The following is a 22,469-nucleotide window of genomic DNA, read 5'->3' on the forward strand; positions in this document are numbered from 1 at the left end:
AAAGTGTTTTTCCTAATAACACCTAGTGGTTAGAGACACGTAATAATACAATGATCGTGGGCTTTTAAGACTCTGTACATAACAATTTAGGGAAAGTTCACACTTTGCATCATTGTTCACACTATTTGGGCCTAAGGTATGCCAAGCTAAACGTCTGTTTCTCCACATGGTTCAACCATGTTGCCTCTACTGAATCCCACTTCTTAGGCTTTCAGTGCTAACATTCCCAGTTATTCCTGGAAAAATAGAACTGGCACTGTTTGATTTTGATTGCCTACCGGGGGAAAACAAAAAACAAAACAAACAAACAAACAAAAAACCAAAAAGGTGTACATTGTACTGGACCTACCAAATTTCTTCTTTTTTTTTTTTTTTTGAGACAGAGTCTCGATCTGTCGCCCAGGCTGGAGTGCAGGGGCGCGATCTTGGCTCACTGCAAGTTCTGCCTCCTGGGTTCACGCCATTCTCCTGCCTCAGCCTCCCAAGCAGCTGGGACTACAGGCACCCGCCACCACGCCTGGCTAATTTTTTGTATTTTTAGTAGAGATGGGGTTTCACCGTGTTAGCCAGGATGGTCTCAGTCTGACCTCGTGATCCACCCGCTTCGGCCTCCCAAAGTGCTGGGATTACAGGAGTGAGCCACCTCGCCCAGCCAAATTTCATTCATGGGAATTATTTTATTTTTATTCACCTTATTCATACACAACACTGTTCCTAAAAAGAATTTGAGACCCCTTACAAAAATACATAGACGAGATATGTATGAGATTAAAAAAGAAGTGGGTCAGTAAATATCTCCCCTTCTTGAATCCCCAAAAATTTGGCAGTGATAACCACGAACAGTTTTACCTACACCTTCTGTGAGAACTGGAAGCATGGAACATCAGCTCTGGGATTTGTCTTCTGCTACCCTCAAACTCATTCACGATATTAAGCAGAGGCATGAAAAAGCTCTCCAGGTGAAATGGCCCAGCTGTTAATCTTCGCTATGGGCAGCATCCCTGAGCAGGCTTTGTAATTTCTTGACTGCTTCTCCATTTCTATCATTTCAACAGTTTGAAGGCATTCCACATCTAGAAGCAAGACCTCCTCCAACCCTCAGGCCCTCTCTGGAGTTGCTTTTTTAAACCTGAGCTACTGAGGGTCAGGACTCAAACCTGCACTGCAGCGCATCCCCTAGTCACAAGATCTGGGGAAAGAACGAGAGAGAAGATCGCTGCTCCGTGGAGAGAGCTTTGCCTGAGAACCTGCCTTCTGCCACCTGACAGTGTGCCTGCTTCTTGCTTTACTCAAATCTGTTGCAGCAATCTGTACTGTGGCTCTATTTTCAAGTATTCACCCAACTGGTTACAAATTTCAATAATCTGGTTAAACGCCCAAGTGAAAATGGTCATTCCGTCAAATTAAGGCAGTTTCTATCCCTTGTTAAATGGCTTCTGACTTAAACAACTATCCATATATACACTGACACTTGGGAATACACGTTTAGAGCCATGCTCAGATACATGAAGCAAAATGGTAGATAAGGAAAATCACCACTTATCCTGCTTTCTTCAGCAAACTGGATCTCACAGTAAGCATACAGTTGATAAAGAGAAGTCTCTATTTATAGAAATATTTCAGCTCACACATTTAAAAAATGCTAGAATTAGAATATCTTGCAGTTTCTAAGAAAATAATGGACTGAGGCAATGATCAGTAAGGGGCTGCTAACTTCACCAAAAGAAAAGGAACCAGGGCTGGGCGCAGTGGCTCACACCCAGCATTTTGGGAGGCTGAGACGGGTGGATCGCCTGAGGTCAGGAGTTAGACACCAGCCTGGCAACATGGTGAAACCTCATCCTTACTAAAAATACAAAAATTGGCTGGGTGTGGTGGTGCACACCTGTAATCCCAGCTACTCAGGAGGCTGAGGAAAAGAATCGCTTGAACCTGGGAGGCAGAGGTTGCAGTGAGCCAAGATCGCACCACTATACTCCAGCCTGGGCAACAGAGTGAGACTCTTTCTCAAAATAAATAAATAAACAAATCAATAGAAAAGGAACCGGGTGTTAAATGCCTCCTGAATGAAACACACCACCACTTACGGATGCTGATCAGCCCTCTAACTCTCGGTTTGTAGAAAATACAAGAGGACAAATGAACATGATCGTTCGGTCAAGACTAAAGGAAATAGGACAGGCTGAATTATTTAATTTCTTAAATAAATAGCAAGGTAAAGAGAGAAAGAAGGGTGAACTTACAGATGAAAAGAAACTATATCAACCAATTGCAATGTATACGCGATCTGGCTCATGATTCAGATAAACAGTTTTAAAAAACATTTATGAGGCAACAGTGGAAATGGACTCACTGGAGATTTGATGATATTTAAAAAGTATTATTTTAGGTATAAAAAATCCATCTTATCTTTTAGAGATATATACCAAAATATTCATGGATGAGTTGATAGGGTAGCTGAGATCTGCTTTAAATATGCTAGGATAGAAGAGGGGGAGGGAGTGGGGATGTAGACAAGGCACATTTAGCCACAACTGAGACCTGTGGAAGCTGAGCGAGCAAGGCTTCATTATACTAAGCTCTCTATTTTTGTTTGAAATCTTTCACAATTGCAAAGTAAAAAACAAATACCTTTTAAAACTCAACTGAGAGAAATGATATTGACAGAAAATCTTCTAAAAGATAGCTGGTCCATTGCTTGTTGTAGATACAATGCAATTAACTTCTGGGTTAAACCAGAGCCACCAGACAAGCACGCTAGCACCTGCAGAGATGCAAGGACCGAATAGTCCCTTGTGGGGAGAGGGTCACGAGCCCAAAGAGAAGAGCAGTGTGGCAAACAGCCACGAGACTTGCGTGCCACTCACTCCTAGGGTGCCATCAGCAGTGCTGCCTGAATGCCTTGCAGTACATATAGTGTCCTCCTAAGCACCCTTGAAAAATTTCTTTCTGGTTCCAGAATCCAAAATATGTGTGATTCCCCCAAGCGTGTACATTTTTAGAATCAGTAAGTAAAACTGAAATCCATCGCCATTTCACACCCATTAGGATGGCTATAATTTTTAAAAATAAATAAATAACAAGGGTTGGCAAGGATACAGAGAAATTGGAACCCTTGTGGTTCGCTGATGGGAATGTAAAAGTATAGCCGTTGTGGAAAATGACATGGCAACTCCTCAAAAAATTAAACATGGAATTACCATATGCTCCAGCAATTCCATCTCTGGGTATACACCCAAAAGAATGGAAAGCAGGGACTTGAAGAGAGATTTGTACACTCAGGTTCATCGCAGCCTTATCCACAACAGCCAAAAGGTAGAAGCAACTCAAGTACTGATTGACAGGTGAATGGATAAACCAAATGCGGTCTATAGATACGATGGGATAAGAAGGAAATTTTCATACATAGTACAACATGGATGAACTTTGAAGACATTATGCTAAGAAGAATAAGGCAATCACAAAAGGGTAAATACTGTATGATTCTATCTATAGGAGGTCCCTAGAGTAGTCAAATTTAGAGAGACAGGAAGTAGAATAAAGGTTACCAGGGGCTGGGGGAAGGAGGACTAGACGGTGTTTAGTGGCTATGGAGCTTCCCTTTGGGAAGATAAAATAATTCTGGAGCTAGATGGTGGTGATGGGTACACAACAATGTGAAGTTACTTAACACCACTGGACCATACGCTTAAAAAATGGTTACAATGATAAATTTTATATTATGTATCTGCTACCACAATTTTTTAAAAATGAAGTCCATCATGCAACCAACTGATTTTTCTTCATGTTGCTGCTAGGAAACAGAGCCAAATTTATGAGCAAGTTTTATAAATTATGTAAGATTATGACACGCATTCTTTGTGTATTTCATTTCACTTTCTTTTCCTTTGGCCTAATATTTACCTAATTCTAATGCATGTTAGTTGGCTGTGTCTCGCATATATTTTAATTTTCCTTTAATCCATTTTATAACAAGTCCCAAGATAAATGGCTGGGGAGAGTGAGAACAAGAAAAAGAATATTAGGTTTTATATTATCTGAATTTGACCCTTGATTGCTCCGTATTTTTCTTAAAAATGCTAGTTGGGTTAAATTTAATAACGAGTAACTTTTTTCATTTTAGTTGTTCTCTATACCTATGTTTCTCTTCTTAAAAAAGTTAATTAACAGAGAAGTAACAGAAAATATCCTGAACATCCTGTTGAATGTATTTTCTCTGTAGAAATTTAAGAAATGTCCGCCACATTTGTAAAATAAATCTTTCTTGTTGTCAAAACTTAAAGGAAAAAACGTCAGTCAAGTGGGTAGTTGCTGTACACTACTGCAAAAAGTGAAAAAATTAGCCACATCTGATCAGCTTTACAGTTGAGGCCAAAAGAGAAATATAATATTTTCTGAGAGCTCTGTATTGACACAGAAGCAAACAACCAGTCTCACTTGGACACATGGTGAGAGTGAGCCTGATAGAGAGCTTAATAACATGGGCTTCTCAGTACCCAGCCAATATCAGGTGAGTTCTCAACTAATGCTGTCTGTTATCCTTCAAAATCCCTGAGTTATGGGACTCGTCTGGTGTTATGAAGGAGAGGTGATGGATCCCATAGAGCCTAGTGATGTTGGCGTCACTCTCCCGGGGACTTGATCACAGCTCACCCAGAGTGAGGAGAGCAGGTGGTCTGCCAGGGAGCACCTGTCCGGCTGGTCTATCATCCCCATGCCAAGGGCCTGATGCATCATTTCCTGACACTCTGACAACAGTCCTAGGTGGCAAACAGTTTTCTTGTCATGTTACAGATGAGAGATGGGGTTTAAGAAGGTGGAAGAAACTTGTCTAGAGTCAACAAGGATTATAGGACTCCAGCGACCTTTGGGAATTCTGAATTCTTTACAGGCTCCTCCATAACCTTTTTGTGGGAGGAGGGCTTCACTTTCTGGTTCTTACTTACAACCCAAATGGGAGAAGTTCATGGATAACTGATCTCTATACAAGTAAAGTGTTATTATATGAAACATTATCTAACTTACTCCCCTCTACAATGGATTCTGTGCCATCCTCCAACCTACAGTCCACCTTCCATACTCTAAACATACGAACCCACCCTCCTCTGTGACTCCATAACTTGTTCTTTTCTAGACCAGCCCAGGACAACGTGGCTGCACCATCCCAGCCAATGCTTTCCAAACCAAAAGAGATTTTCAACACAGGTTTTCAAAGGTCTCTTTCTCCTTCTCTATATTATCTGACTTCTCTACACTCAAGAAGAAAAGGAAAGTTGAAATCATGCACAACATATATAAAATAAAATGCATCTTAAACTATGTCTCCAATGACCATTGCCCCCTCAAGGTGCTTCAAATTACCCAGGAAGGAAGGCGTATTTTTATCTCTCCAAGTGCTCTACCATTTAAGAAGTTTGTACCAGTTAGCAGCCTGCAGTTCTGACCATCTTGTGAATTTAGATTGTTTGGCTAATTATAAACACATTTCAATGTCATTCTTTCTGGCCTTTTTCCTGGAATGAGTGGCTGCCCCTCCAGAGTTCACAGAATGGGCTTCAGTAGTTTTCAGTCAAGATTCAGGGAGAAATACGCCACACCAGGACTCGGTTATTTACCAACATCATGCTGGATATGTGCCAATGAGACACCAAGACACTTCCCTTTGAAGTCTGACATATTTCCGGCTGCTTCCAATGATGTTTTCTTGGCTGGCAGACAAATAACCGGGGCTGATTCAAAACTCACCTCCCATTCATGTCAGACAGGAAACGATTTCTTGTGATTGGTTCATCTTACATTGATCTCACTCTCCTTGGAGGGGCCGAAGGTGAGTACCCCAGAGAGGGACAAGTCTCTGGGCTGCTGTCAGCCACGGGCCCCTGCTCCGGGACCTGTCCATCCACACAGCTGTTCAAAAAAAGGTCCCGCGAACACTCGGCACCTTAGCTGTCAACAGAGATGTGCCGTGCGACAAACAGCACATTTTCCTAAGGCCTTGGCTTGGCTTTTGCTCCCCACTCTTGTTTGAAGAATCTTCAGAGAATCTGACCCGGAAAACATGTTTTCCAGTGGTTTGAGGTCAGAGAGACATTGCCATCAGGCTACTAGGAGCCTAAAAACTCACGACAACCCAAAGAATTTGCAGAGGTACTTCTGCTGTTGCTGCTTGGTATCAATTTCTGAACATTAAGGTTTCTCACTGCAGAATCTTACCTTTCACCAAAAAGCCTGGACATGAGTTCCCAAATGGTACGGGTTCGTACCTTCAGATCCAGCAATCCCAGTGCTGAGTATGTACCCAAAAGAGAGGAAATCAGTGTATTGAAGAGACCTCTGTACTCCCAGGTTTGCTGCAGCAGTTATTCACAACAACCAAGATTTGGAAGCAACCTAAGTGTCCATCCACAGAAGAATGGCAAAGAAAATGTGGTACCTGGGGAGGCCGAGGCAGGCAGATCACGAGGTCAGGAGATCGAGACCATCCTGGCTAACATGGTGAAACACCGTCTCTACTAAAAAGACAGAAAATTAGCCAAGCATGTTGGCACGCACCTGTCATCCCAGCTACTAGAGAAGCTGAGGCAGGAGAATTGCTTGAACTCAGGAGGCGGAGGTTGCAGTGAGCCGAGGTCGTGTCACTGCACTCCAGCCTGGGTGAGGGCAAGACTCTGTCTCAAAAAAAAAAAAAAAAAAAAAAGAAAAGAAAAAAAAAGAAAATGTGGTACATGTACACAATGGAGTACTCCTCAGCCATATAACAGAATGAGACCCTGTCATAGTGCATAGTGCAACATAGTGTTGCAACAACACTATGTTAAGTGAAATAAGTCCAGCAGAAAAAGACAAACATCACATGTTCTCACTTATTTGTGGGATCTAAAAATCAAAACAATTAAACTCGTGGAAATGAGAGTAGAATGATGGTTACCAAAGGCTGGGAAGGGTAGGTAGTAGGGGTACACGAGAAGGTGGGGATCGTTAATGGATTCAAAACATAATAGTGAGAAAGAATGAATGAGACCTAGCATTTGATAGTATAACAGGGTGACTATAGTTAGTAATAATTTAATTGTATATTTAAAAATAACTAAGAGTATAATTGGATTGTTTGTAACATAAAGGATAAATGTTTGAGGGGATAGACACCCCATTTCCATGATTTGATTATTACATACTGCATGCCTATATCAAAACATCTCACATGCCCCATAAATATATATACCTACTATGTACCCACAAAACTTTTAAATTAAAAAATAAATAATGATGGGTTCTAAGAATTTTGAGTTAGCAGAATGTTTTTTTAAATCTTTCAGTGTTCCAAAACAAAGTCAATTCTCAGTAATTGAGAACAAAGGGTCTTAAAGGCTACATAGCCCCACCTCCAAACTGGTTAAGGAAGACCACTCTACCATCTGAATATCTCAAGTGATGGAGAATTCATTACCCTACATCCCTGGAAAGTATTAGTACAATATTAAAACTGCCACTGTAAAATCAGATCAATTCCCTTACTCTTATTGAAGTATCACAAACTAGGTTTTATGAATATGCATTAACTTTCAAACTGAAATTATTCAGGAAGAACACAACAATATTTATTGAATATAATTTCCAAAGTTAGCGTAACTAGTAGTGTGGATGTGACATTATATACAACCCAATCTATGTCATGGCAATTTTTTCTATTTGTTCACTTTGTCTATCCAAGTTCATTATTTTTCCATTTCTACTTAACTTGGTGTGTATTTATTATTCTTGGTGCAATATGTTATAATACACAACCTCGTTACAGGGGGACATTATATCCTAATTGCCTAAAACCCTCCAGGTTTACCCCTCATTATTTCATTATTTCAGTATAATTGTTCATAGCACTCTTTTTACTCTCGAATGTGTCCTAGTTTGGATGACAAATTTATGTTCAAAGATAGTAAAGTTTTTTTTAGACAGAGTCTCGCTCTGTTACCCAGGCTGGAGTGCAGTGGCGCGATCTCGGCTCACTGCAACCTCCGCCTCCTGGGTTCAAGTAATTCTCCTGCCTCAGCCTCCCAAGTAGCTAGGATTAGAGGTGCATGCCACCATACCCAGCTAATATTTTATATAAAATATTTTTTAATTGTACCAAGAATCTTCACAAATTAAGTTTGGAATCCCCTGCCCTCCATTTTCCACCCTTTTAAATTAGTAAGCTTTGATTTTCTTGTGAAATTACCCATCTTCTTGACTATGGAGTATTTTTAAGGCAATGAGTAGCTGGTCTGTGCTGAGAACAACCACTTCTGCAGAGACTGGAACCCTGCCCTCCACGTGGACAGAGTGGACCGTGGCCAACGGAATGTCACTTTCATTAAGATATTGACGGCCAGAGAGAACCTTTCTAAGACAGGCCCGGCAGGGTGGCAAAAGATGTTCTCATACCTCAGGAAGCCTCGGCCATGTTTCTTTAATCTCTGGGTGCCTCAGTTTGTCTGCCTATAAAGGAGCACAATGATGCCCACTACACAGGGCGGGTGCTCTAAAGATCAAAGGGGTGAGAGCCAAGGGGGCACTCACAGCTACCAGGAACAAAGACAGGAAGTAATTGCAAAATGTGTGGCTCCACTTTTCCAGCTTGCAAGCAGAGGGCTCCCACTGACTTGAAAGACAGCATCACACACAGGTAGGAGAAGCCCCCCAGGAGGACCAAGCCTATTACCTTCGTTCTCATTGTCCAAAAGGGCAGAGGACAGGGAGAACCACAGAGGAAGCTAAGAATGATGGGGGCAGAAAAAACAGAGAGAAAAGGAGACCAGGAGAAAAACTAACTGTTGGGCTACAAAAGAAAATCTGTGAAGACTGTATGCCAGCGACAGTTTTTAAGGAATCATCTATCTATTCTCTGATCCCTTGATATGACCATTCATGCATTTTTCACACTGGAATGCCTTTATCCCACACTCTGTCTGTCTTTCCTGACATTTCACATTCTAATCTAAAAGCTTCATGGAAGTTCAATGGTCATCTGTAGAGTGGATTAAATTTCAAAGTTCTTATTTCGGTAGCATTCTAAAGGTAAGGTATATTCAAATGATTAACCAATAGATAACGACATTGTGGCCGGGTGCGATGGCTCATGCCTGTAATCCCGGCATTTGGGGAGGCTAAAGTGGGCGGATCTCTAGAGGTTAGGAGTTCGAGACCAGCCTGGCCAACATGTAAAAACCCCATCTCTACTAAAAATACAAAAAAAAAAAAAGGTGAGCGTGGTGATGCACACCTGTAATCCCAGCTACTTGGGAGGCTGAGGCAGGAGAATAGCTTGAACTCGGGAAGTGGAGGTTGCAGTGAGCTGAGATCGTGCCAGTGCACTCCAGCATGGGCAACAGATTGAGACACCATCTCAAAAAAAAAATGACATTATAATTGGTGATACTATTTTATCACAAAATATGAAGACCTCCAAGGCTGAAGAACGGGTCTAAACAATTACAAGTGCCATCACTGTTTTGATGAACTCACAGTCAAGGGAATGTAAGACATCCTCCTGTGCATTAATAATACATGCTACTGTGGTCAAATGGAAAAGCATGATAGCAGTAGGAGATCTTGCTCCAACCAGTATTCTCCCAGCAAAGGCTACTTCTCAAGACTCCTTCAGAGCACTCCGGGAAGGCATGCAAGTATACAAATCGACTTGCTAAATGGGCCTGGCTGCAGATCATGCTTTTGTGTGTGGACCCAGCTGAAAGGTGTCTCTGAATCTATCAGGCCTTCCCATGGTTCCTTGAACCAGTGCAGAGAGAGTCAGGGAACATCACAACAAGAACATGGATTCCGGGTCAATTAGACTTGGGCTCAAACTGTAGCTCCACCAACCACCTCCTTGGCCAAGTGGCTCTGGATAAGTCACATGGCCTCGCTAGGAAGAGGAGTATATGAGTCCATCAGCTTTGCAAGAGGCTGGCAGGATGAAATGCCCAATGTATCCCAAAGAGTCAAGCACTGTGCTGAGTTGACCTTTCCATTGCAGTGATAAACAACCCAGAATGGCAGAAGCCCGCCCTCAAAACCCCCCAAATCCCCTAATCTACCCTAGCCCAGGGGGACAAGTGATAGAAAGTGAGAATCATCTTGAAGACATTAATATGAAATGCTTGCATATACTTAACCAAAATAAGGCCTTAATTTAAGCATCTGGAAGAGCTAAACTGCACTTCTAAAGTAAGAATTCTTAGATGTCAAACATATTCTATTTTACGATCTGTAGAATTCTGCTCCTTATATGTTGTTAACTTGTAGAAATTATGCACATGATTCATCTTTTCTAAAACCACACATGCTGGCCATGCACAGTGGGCCTCCCAAGGGCTGCGTCCTGCTCCAAGAGCTTTCAGTCCTGAAGGCGTAAGAGGTAAAGGCCAAGGGGCTAGAGCTGCGGAGGCCTTAGAGTTCACCTGTCAGCCTCCTCATCGAAAAGCGGAGGCTTAGAGAGGGGAAGTTGCTAGCTGAAAGTCAAACAATGAAGGCCTTGGGGAAGAATGTAGAGGAAGCCACTATAAACCAAATCTTTCCACTGCAACCCCCCGCTGCAAAATAAAATAAAATAAAATAAAAAATAAAAAGAAAAGAAAAGAAAGGCTTGCCACAGAGCCTTATTCCCTGTTATTTCCAATTCTGTAGTCAAACAATGTCATCAGCCCATCTGGTACTGAATCTGCCCTTCAAGAAAGAAGTTTTACTTCAATATCACAACAGAGGGAAACCCACTAATAATAGGTTAGTGTCATTTACTATTTCCCAATATGACATAAGACCTAGTTTCTCATATGCCTGGGGTTGGCGAATCTGAGAGACTGGAAAATAAATAAATAAATCATCAAAAGACCCCTTTGAACATTGATATATGTGACATTTGCTGTCCCATAATAACAGACACCATGCTGGGACAGGAAAGTTAGCAAATCAAACATTTTAGCACATGGTTTAGAGAGGCCATTATGCCTTCTACAAAATCAACTTCTCCATTTAAATTTCTGGGCATAATGATTTCTCATCACTGATCAGTATATTTTAAAAGGTGATAGCCTACACAGAGCATGATTTACCAACACTGAGGTGGAACTGGCTCCCTGTTTATAACTCTCCACCTGCTAATCCTCACTGATGCCTAATTCTGGTTCCATCTCTGGGAATAAGGGAACAATCTATCTTCAATGTGCTCATTTATAGACCAGGTTGTTCTGAGGCTAATTTCCAGTTCAAACGCAATTCAAGTCTTCAAAGCAGTTTTGGACCCTCAGAGGAGATTACCATCAAGACCAGAGCAGGAGAGAAGCTACGGGAGGCGTGAAATCAGGGGACCTCACATTTTTAGGATGAGAGACATCACAGAACCTGTCTAAAGGTGGAGGGGAAGGAACCAAGGGAGGCAGCTGAATGTCCAGTTGAAATTCCAGAGGACAGAGGTCGTCATTTTCAGTGCGTAACACAGGGATGAACCCCAGAGCACTGCTAGAGAGAAGGGGAGGGGAGGTGGGAGAGGGGCCCAACAGAAGAAGAGGTAAGGAAGGAAAGAATGGAGAAAAGAAGGCAGGCAAAGAAAGGGCCATGTGCAGAGATATTCTGAAGGAAGTTTAGATGACATGAGGCATGGAGGGAAGGAAACACGGATTAAAAAGGACCTCTTCACCAAACAGTATGGAATTTTAACAGAGAAGTTCTGCTCAACCACATAATTGTACATTATAAGTATATCACTCAGGGATTGGCCTTTGCTGAAAACATTTTTAATTAATGTTTTCTCTTAAGGAGCGTGCTTAATTCATGATGGAGAAGAAAGAGATCATTCAATTAGATTAATCTTTGTGTAATAATAAGTCAAAACTACTTAAATTCCAGCCTTTAACAAAGTGATATATCTATGTGGAAAAAAAAAATCCGTGCTAGCAAAGAAAAACTCAAACCCTAAATTAGCAGGTTAATTCACAGTGTGGACATAAGAAATAGCATATACTCAGTTTGATACGTGGTTGTCAACGTGAGAAAATAAAGCACACTAAATTCTATAGAATAAGCTTTTCCAACCCCAGAAATTACTAGGAACTCAACAGTTTTCTTGGCTGTAAAAACTTGTAAATATCTAGAAGAGCCCAGATTTTGAAGCCCTGAGGACACTTGCTAAAACTAAGAAATTTGGCACTAGTCTTTGCACACAATTTGGGTTTTCTTTCAGAATTGATATCTTACCAAATACAGCCATCTGTGTTCCCTCTGGGAAAGGTTCGACTGTTCTGTTGCCATTGACATGATGTTTGGCTAGAAAAAAAAAAAAAAAGAAATGCAAGTTTAAGTGTAGAGTTCTAACACATACTAACACATGTCATTAAATGTGTCAATGAGCCTATTTCTCCTCTGAGTTAAAAATGCACCCAAGCTTACCCTCTGAAGAGAGCTTCAATTATTTTGTTTTTAATCTCCATTGCAGAAGGGCCTAGAGATCATCTAGCTCAGGTATGTCGTTTTATAAATGAGTAGGCTGAGGTCTGAGCTTGTGCAGATCTGGACAATGGGTGGCTACAGACCCAGCCAGGCCTGAAGGCTCCCGACACCCGGCCAGAGTCCCTCTTCTGCCACACCATCTCTAAAAAACAAGCAAAGCTCCAACTTCCAGGCTGAATTGGGGGGTGAATCCCCCTGCAGACTCCTAACAATCAGAACACTGATGCACTCAGTATTTAAAGTGAGAAGTAAAAAGGGCAAGTTTCCATTGGGACCAATTTTTCAAAAAACACAATAGCAGAACATGTCATTTCACTACAGTACAAGCACTGTTCACCCAGGCCAAAGACACCAGCCTCCTTAAGAGCCAGACAAATATTCCAGTGCCTCCTACTGCTCCTTATCCCCCCAACCAGGTCCTCCTAACCAGTCACCCTTCCCACCCTAGTGGACACTGAGGACTTGGAAGTAACAAGTGACCAGGTTATTGTTTTCCAGCATTAACTTGATCTTACAAGCCCCAAACTGTGATCAAGAGACAATATGAGTATTCCCCATCTATGAGCATTTTCTAAATAATATCCTCAGCAGGTTTTGAATAGCAGCACTTATGTGGAGAATACAATAGAAAAGGATAGCTAAGACGCTTCACACTGCATCATCGGCACAGATGCTTTGATGTAATGGGTCACACTGGATTGGCTGGGTTCAGGCAAAGGGCTCAGCACTGAAGCCACGCTTGGAGGGGTCTAGGGAAGGATGACACAGTTCCTGCCCTCGAGGAGAGTACAGTTATCTTCAAGAAATAACAACTGCAAAAACAAACATTAAAGAAGGCATATAATTATGTGCTAAGTCCTGCCATGTGGACGGAGGGTTCTGCAGGAGTGCAGGTAATTGTAGCAGGAGAGCTGGGTGGGAAGTCAGATGTGCTGCCTGAAGGCGCTGCCACTCCTGGAGTCCGAAGGAGAAGTCAGGTTTGCAAAGGCAAGGGTGAGAGAGCAACTTCAGTGAGGGCCGTGAGTCATCTTCCTGGGCCAGAGAACAATCTGTCTTGGTGGAGTGGAGGTGCTATTTTGAGAAGCAATGGCAAGTAAATCTCTTAGACTGAGACTAGGTCACGGAAGATCTTGAGCACCCATCCAAACCCATGGGAAGCTGCCTGTAGCCCTTAGGGATTCCATCAGTTCCCTTCTGGGGCTTCCACTGGTTGTACAATCATTGTGGCATTCCTACAAGCAAAAAGCCTGTGAAAAGGGAGAAGCCAGCCCAGGGTTCTGAGGGCAAGGTGGTGAGCTCAGTGGCCTTATAGAGGTCTGTAGCCACTAACTGGCACAATTAGCAGATGTGTGATGGAAGGTCCCAGCTGTGTGATGGAAGGACCCTGTCAAGCATTCACTGATCTGGTTAGGACCACTGGTTACTGAATTCAAATAAACATGCTGAGCTTCCGTGTGGAGATCAAAGATCTGCCCTTTCATTCTTGCCTCACAGCCCTTTCAGTGGTTTGGAAAACATTTGCCTTCACCCATATCACAAGTCAGAAACCAAACTCTTTAAACCCATGAATCCCACTCGTAAGAATACACCTTAAGAAAAAAACACACGAGAAGAAAAGGTGATACACATAATATTTATGAAAGTATTACCTGTATTAACAAAATCTTAAAATCAACTAAATATCCAAAAGTAGAGGAATTGCTTAGAAAATTACCATTTATGATTTATCAAATGAATGGAGTATTACCCAACATGTTTTAAATGCAGCCTTGAGAGAGATACAGAAATGTGGGAAAATATTTGGGATAATGGTAAGGAAACACAATCCTATTACAACTTCTACATAGACTATAATGACAACTAATTAAAATATGAATATTTATGGGAAAAGACTGGCAGAAGAACATAAAAATGAAAACAGAAAGACTATGCAAAACATTTATTTTTATTAATTTCCTTTCTCATTGTTAGATTCTTTTCTTTTTGTCTAGGGTGAAAATGTTTGAATTCAAAAAAATCAAAATTATAGATTTTTCTATTTTTTCCACAGTAGTTGGTTTCCCAGGACAATCCATCACGGTCTGTCGATGGCCCAGCTGAAACCCACATGTTCACAATCCAAAGTGCACCCTATCTGCCATCTCCTCCGAACACCGCACAACTACACAGGACGTCCTCCCATCCCAGACCAGCTTCTGTGCCAGCATCCCCCACCTTTGGGAATGGGCCTGCCATGCTCCTGCTTTCTAACTATCCTTATCCCCTCTCTTCCTTCACTCCCCACATCCAATCTGCCACCACAGCTAGCGACTGTCCCCCTCCAGACACCTGTAGCATCCCCCTCACTTCTTTTTTTCATTACCCAAGCCTCCCTAGCCCCAAATGTCATGACCCCTTTTTCTGGACTCCGACATCTGCCTTCTAACTCTTCTATATCCCTTGTCCAATTCATTCTTCCCAATGTAGCCACAATTATCTTTCCAAAGGGAAAAAAATCTAACCATGTGACACAAACTCCAAGACCCCTCCTCCCCTTCCATGGCATCCCATGACTCTCAGGCCACAGTCAAAGCTCTTTGGCATGGCCTGCAAGCACCTGCATGGTCAGAACACTAGCATCCCTCATCCATCTACCACAGCCACCCTGATCCCTCAGGACAAAGGGCCTTTCCTCTGCAGCACTCACCCAAGTAGCACTTTGCACTTATGCCACTGTTTGTACTGGGACTGCATCTATCAGTAGACTGCAAGCTCAGGGAGGGCAGGGGTCGTAGCTCTCTGACTCCCCATTTCCATAATCCTCTCTCAGCGTATGGACACAGAACGGGCATTTGATGAGTATTTGTTAAATTAACGAGTGAGATAAATGGCACAAAAAATCTCTCTTTAGCCATTATGAAAGATAACTTATTTGGTCCATTAAAAATACATATACACAGTTATGCATCACTTAACAACAGGGATATATTCAGGGAAATCTATGTGTTGTCAGGTCATTTTGTCATTGGGCAACACAGAGTGCACTTACACAAACCTAGATGGTAGAGCCAACTACACACCTAAGCTATGGCTATGTGGTATAGTCTATTGCCCCTAGGCTATGACCTGTACAGCATGTGACTATACTGAATACTGTAGTCAACTGTAATACAATGATAAGTATTTGTCATCTAGGTATCTATAAGCACAGAAAAGGTACGGTAAAAATACAGTATAAAAGATTTAAAAAAAAAGTACACCTGTCTAGGGTATTTATGACAAATGGAGCTTGCAGGACTGGAAGCTGCTCTGGGTAAGACAATGAGTGGTGAGTGGGTGTGAAGGCCTAGGCCATTACTGAACACTACCACGGACTTTATAAATATCACGCACTTAGGCTAAACTAAATTGTTTTTTAAATTTTCTTTCTTCAATACTAAATTAACCTCAGCTACTGTAATTTTTTACTTTATACACTTTTAAACTATTTTTTACTTTTCGACTGTTGTGATAACATAGCTTAAAACACAAGCACATTGTACAATTATATGAAAATATTTTTATATTTATTCTATAAGCTCTTCCTGTTTTTAAAATTTTCATTTTTTACTTTTTAAATTTTCTGTTGAAAACGTCTTCCTATTTTTAAAATTTTCATTTTTTACTTTTTAAATTTTGTTGAAAACTTCTATTTTTAAAATTCTCATTTTTTACTTTTTAAATTTTCTGTTGAAAACTAAGACACAAGTGCACACATTCGCCTAAGCCTAAGCATGATCAGAATCATTAATACCACTGTCTTCCACCCTCCACATCTTGTCCCAGTGGAAGGTCTTTAGAGGCAATAACACGCTTGGAGCTGTCATCTCCTATGGTAACAACGTCTCCTTCCGGACACCTCCTGAAGTACCTGCCTCAGGCTATTTTACAGTTTTTTATAACTGCAGAAGCACACTCTAAAATAAGGACAAAAAGTATAGCATAGCAAATACATAAGCCAGTAACATCATTGTTTATGATGATTATCAAGTATTATGTACTATACATTAACGAATGTGCTTAACTTTTATATGACTAGCAGTGCAGTAGGTTTGTTTACAACAGTGTCACCAAAAATACATGAATACTGTGTTGTGCTATGATGTCATGATGGTTACAATGTCACTAGGTGATAAAAATCTTTCAGTTCCATTATAATCTTAAGGGACCACCATCATATACATAATCCCTTGTTGGCCAAAACACTGTTATGTGGCACATGACTGTTACATATCTTTATGTGTATATGTGTGTGTTCCTTACATAAAATGATCATTGAAAATGGCCCCTCAGAAATAGTTCCCCCAGCCAGGTGGCCTGGATACAAGGGAACTCCTCTATTCCACTCCTTAAACCTCGACCCCTCTTTCCTTTCCCATTTACCTAGTCTCATCTGAGAGGTGGGCAGTGCTGGCTGAGGTGGAAAGACCAGAAATCCTCCATGAATTGGAGAAGGTGGAGGAAGTTCACTTGCTATTCCATCATCACTGATGAGGTACCTGGCGGCCTTGTCTTGTCTTTAATTCCAGAGCCTGAAGCCCAAAGATAACAGGTTCTTAAACATGATTTTGCACCTTCTTCTGAAATACAGCTGAGTCTTACATCAGTCCTGTGGACCGCAGGCACAACACTCACAAGCAGGAGACAGGAGAGAACTGGTGGCTAAGAACAGGGGCTCCAGGACAAGACGGCCTGACTGTGACTCTCAGCTCTCCCACTTCATACCCACATGATCTTGGCTTAGTCACTCAACCTCTTCATGCCTCTGTGTCCTCATCTGTAAGAATTTCTTCATTGTAAGTTTCCTCATTTGTACTTACTTCATGGGGTGTTTTGAGAATTAAATACAAAAAGCACTCAGAACAGTGTCCAGTACATAACAAACTCTATAACAGTTAGGCTGGTATTATCACCTGTGTGAACTTTACTTTTCAACAGGTCTGTTTCAGGAATGGCAAATAAACATTAGTCACCTCCCCTCCACGACCATGCCCATGGCAGACATCACTAATCAACCACAGCATACTTTCTTGATCCCTGAATGTGACCACAGAATCTTTTCTCAACACAGTACCCATAGAGTCTCATCGCTTAGAGGCATCATGTGTGATGAAATCATTTTGCCATTGCTGGTTTAAATGGATAAAACAAAGATGGCACAGGGGAAGAAGTCATTTTCCTTCTCACTTCTACACTGTGATAAAAAACCTCTGAAAATCCCCCACACTATATATTGCTCTAGGGATAAAAGAATAAGGGGAAATCTGAGAGCTACTTTCCACTCCACCATGGGAAAATAGCAAGTTCTTTACAACCAAGAAATGACAGCTCTATTCCTAGAAACCAAGGTGGAGTTTTTAAAGACATTTTCTCATTGAAATTCTGCTAAGTCAAGTATTTGGGGGCCAAAGAACCAAAGATCCTTTAAACCTTTCGTATAGGTTCAGTAAGATATGGGGGAAGGGTGGGCTAACCTGGGAACCTAACCCACCATTTACAAATTTGTTTCAAAATCAATGGCATGTTTCACCACAGAAACAAATTTATTAAACAGAAAAGCCATTCATTGATTGAGCCCTAACTATTGATTACCAGTAGAGCGTGAAATGGAGACACAAGAGTCTCCAACAGGGACATCTGTTGCCCAGCCATAGCACAGTGGGTGCCTCCCATCTGGTGGGTTGGGCACATGCCCCAGCCCCTTCTCTGCTACAAGGGGCACATGCCAAAGCCACATGCTCTGGGAGGACAACCTCTGCTGATGGCAGTGACGTGTCCTCCACCAAGAAGATATGAGGACAAGAAACAGATTTTCATTTTTCTTGAGAGCCCAGCGCTTGCAGAGTAGCAGTTAATTAGACCAAGACTGGGTCAAAGCCAACTTCTGGATGTTGAAGGGGATCGGGGGGACATGTTCAAAAGCTTAAGAAGATGATACTGACATTGCTTTTTATTTTGTTTTGTGAATGTCTCATGCACTTCAAATTGTATGACTTTCTTCCTTGAAAAGGGCACAGTAAAACTGCTTGATAACACATCTACAATAATGCAAAATCAGGCATAAACCAATCAGGGATGAGCTCCCTGTCCTATGCTCAACTGGGAATACCTAAAATTTGTATCCTCTGGGTAAGGAGGGTGGGGAAAGCAGTGGGGACTGGGTGACCAGGGGACACCACCTAACTGGAGATTCCAGGAACAGCAGCTGCCATCTTGGGAGTCCTGGTTAGCCACTAGACACAAAATCATCTCAGGACTGGAAGAGTCTTGGATCAGACTAAACTCTCAGAACTGCTGGTCATCAAGAAGTACAATCTCATCGGGTCATGTTATTAACCCCATGCCAACCCAACCCATACCGCATGCTCCTGAGGGGTCTGGACTGACTTATCAAGTGTTTCTACTGACTAATCCAGCTGCTACTACACTGATCAGCAGAGAGGAGGGTCACGGTGGGGCTGGAGTAAAGTGTATTTATCTCAGTAATATGGTAAAAATCTGTCAACACCCCAACAAAATATGGTCTCACAGTCCCTCTTCTTATCTGTTTCTTTGTGGCTCCTTCTCCAGGTCACAAAGTCATGGTGGTTCAGGGTACAAGTCAGTCAGAAACTAAGTAAGGTTCCTATGTGGCCCACAAGCCCTGGCCTCAGACTAGCCACTCCCATCTCTGCAGCGGGCCCCTCAAGGACACTGACTGAGCGTTCTGGGCCCTGATCCTGCCCAGGTCCTCTCCGCAGATGCTAACGATGAGATGGCTGTCACTCAAATCTGGGGCAGGGGCTCTGAGAGAGGATGGAGTCACGCCTCTAGTCATACATGCCCAGGGGCACTGAGGTTCTGGTTGTGTTTGTCCCTCACAGCTCCTACAACGTGCAATATGGTGTTTCAAGGTGCAAGTTAACCAAGAGTGGGTTTTGCCCCCAATAGCAGCACGTTCTATATGTCAGGAGAGGCTACACGGGGACGAACATGCTGCTGGGTGAGTCACTGGGAGGGGCTTCTCCCCTCCCTGCTGACCACTACCCCCACTCATCCTGTGTCCCAGGAATTCCCAGTGCTCCTCCCTGACCTGGAAGGCAAGCGACAACCAGCAGCTGGGACCCGTGATGAGGAGCAGCAAGGCAGGGAGTCCCCCAGGAAGGCCATGGTGGGAATAAGGCAAATGTCCCCAGCTGCTGTGGGTACCCAGAAGGTGAGATTTACTCTCAAAGCTGGAGGTGAAGGGGAAGGCAGCTCACTGCTCTCCCCCATGGTGACCAGGGACCATATGCAAGTGGGGGCTGCCCCCAAAACAAAAGGTATGTGATGGAAAAACAGAGGACAATTGGACAACAGTGAAAAATCACAGCACCAAAAACAAATCAGGTGTCATTCAGGATTTTATCCTCTTGCTCTGACCACTGGCCTCCCCGCAGTCAACCCCGCCCTCCATTACCATCTGCCCCGCTCCCTTTGCTCCAGACGCAGCAAAACGGAGATGCACCTCCCGGCTGGTAATGGAGCCGATGCCCAGCTCAGGCAACCCCCATACCTCCCCAGGCAACCCCCCTACCTCCCAGCTCTTTCTGCAGAAGAACAAGCCTGAGCTTCAAGAGGTCAGAATAGGATGGGCAGAACAGGCCAGGCTGAAAGCCCAGCCAGCACAGTAACCCGCCTTGGTGAGGCATAAGCTGGTACCTAGAGGCGGGTCCTTTGGCTCATGTTCATTCCCTGGCAAGGATGTTCTCCACATTGATAAGTGCCAGGAGTCAGTGTTGTGGGGCAAAGATAAATTTCACAGATCCTACACTCAAGGACTCCATTTCATCAACCACTTATTAAGAAAAATCCTAAGAGAGGATTTTTAGCCCAAAGAGTGGGCAAATAAGGATGAGGATACATTTTTAATAGAATAAAGCATTATGCAAATAGAGGGCATTCTTCCTTCTGATGATTTGCCTGCTGCATTTCCTGAAGTCTGCTCAGTGCACAAGCCCACTAGTGTGACTACAAGCCTAGGATGGCAAAGCTGAATGGAGATGCCCCAACCGCAAGCCCTTTTTATTCATTAAAAAAAAAAAACTGGCGGGCAGATCACAAGGGCAAGAGAGCGACACCATCCTGGCCAACATGGTGAAACACCATCTCTACTAAAAATACAAAAATTAGCAGGGCATGGTGGCGTGCATTTGTAGTCCCAGCTACTCAGGAGGCTGAGGCAGGAGAATCACTTGAACCCGGGAGGTGGAGGTTGCAGTGGGCCAAGATCGCACCACTGCACTCCAGCCTGGCAACAGAGTGAGACTACGTCTCAAAAAACAAACAAACAAACAAAAAACCCAGCCTAGAGTGAGCCTACCTGCCTAGGGTGAGCCTACCATGCCCCCTATTCCCTGAGGCTGCAGACTGTCTGGGGAGTGAAGAAAGGTGATCAGAGGGATCCCCCATTAGAGTGCAAGAGGAAGCCAGCGGCCCTAGAAGCCAGCATGGAGACCATCTCTCCAGGCTCCCAAAGCAGACATCCATGATTCTGCAAAAGACAGAGGTTGCATCACCAAAGACAAAGGGAGGAATGATGGGAACTGATATTATGCAGATAAATTGTTAATTATATAAATACACAATAGACGCTCAGTCACAAAAGAGAGACTAGCTTTCATTCGTGCAAATGGCAAACTTGCGAAAACAATGCTGAGCACTGACGAGGCTTCAGTGAGACAAGCTTTCTCCTACACTGCTCATGGAACATGAAACGCTACAATCTAATTGGAAAGCAGTCTGACAATAGGTACCAATAATGCCAAAAGCCAACCTGGGCAACATAGCGAGACCCGCATCGCTACAAAAAATAAATAAATAAGTTAGCCAGGCATGGTGGTGTGCACCTGTGGTCCCAGCTACTATGGAAGCTGAGCCAGGAGAAACATTTGAGCCCAGTAGTTAGAAGCTGCAGTGAGCTATGACTGTCCCATTGCACTCCAGCCTGGGTGACAGAGGAGACCCTGCCACAACTACCACAACCAACAAAGAATGTCAAAAGCATTTCCACCCTTCGACCTAGTCATTGCAATTATAAACAGCTACTGTAGGAGATAATCAGAATTGAGACAAACATTTCCAGAGATGTTTACAACAGAACTATTTAAAATACTGAAAAACTGTAAATAAGCTGAGTGACCCCACACATGGAGAATAAATTTGTGACACAGTTCTAAGATACAGTATTATATGGTAACTTTTAAAGTATGACCATGAATACTTTTTTCCTGGCATCAGGAAATAATAATAATATATATGGAGTTGAGTGGGGAAAAAGTAAGATCCAAAAAAAAAAATAAAGTATGCTCCTCAAGTAGAGAACAAAGTCAAGGAAAATGACAAGAAGGAAGCATGGTGATGCTGTAGTCGTGGCTGATTTAGATGCTGATTTATGGGTGATTTTTCTTCCTTCTTTATACTTTTATTTATTCCCAAATTTTTCTTAAGCAAATATTTCTTTGCTAATCAATAAATTATCAAAAGAAAAAAAAACTGAAAGCAACGCTTGAAAAAAGGAAAGTTAGCCCCTATCGGGTATATTTTGGAAGTTGTAAAATACTACGTGTTCTCTTCTAAGTCCCACTCCTCTGTTTTCTTTGAGTAGGAAAGAGAAAGCAGTCACCCTCTCTTCCAGGACAATAACCCATGACCGGCTGCTTGCCTGCTTCATCACAGGAAGGTGCAGCAGAGCCCTTTTCTTCCCAGGGTTGTGGGCACCTTGAACTTTCCTGGCTTGCTAGCTAAGAAACTGCCCCAAGTGACCCACACTCCAGCTGTTCAGGGACTTCCAGAATAAACCAAACCAGCTGTATTACTGGTCTTTGACATCCTCTCTGGTGAGGGCCAAGTCACTGTCCCTGTCTTGGAGAGGGCTTCTGAGCAAGCTTATCAACTCCCAGGTGGGCATGTGTAGGAAGGGCCAATGGACGTTGGCAGAGAGACCTGGGAAC

The 22,469-nt window shown here is 42.7% G+C and overlaps 1 protein-coding gene across 9 annotated transcripts in view; it reads right to left on the reverse strand.

Moving 5' to 3' along the window:
* Positions 1–22,469, reverse strand: part of MSRA (methionine sulfoxide reductase A) — a 392,814-nt gene that overhangs the window by 225,957 nt on the left and 144,388 nt on the right. For 7 of the 9 annotated variants that reach the window (XM_063709052.1, XM_063709054.1, XM_063709055.1 and 4 more), the window contains exon 2: positions 12,229–12,297. The exons of the other annotated variants lie outside the window; for them this stretch is intronic. In XM_063709052.1, the coding sequence (XP_063565122.1) occupies positions 12,229–12,297 (69 nt within the window). The remainder of the gene's footprint in view (positions 1–12,228; positions 12,298–22,469) is intronic. 9 annotated transcript variants of the gene reach the window in all.

This window comes from Gorilla gorilla, chromosome 7, assembly GCF_029281585.2.
Source record: "Gorilla gorilla gorilla isolate KB3781 chromosome 7, NHGRI_mGorGor1-v2.1_pri, whole genome shotgun sequence".
NCBI classification, from domain to species: domain Eukaryota; kingdom Metazoa; phylum Chordata; class Mammalia; order Primates; family Hominidae; genus Gorilla; species Gorilla gorilla.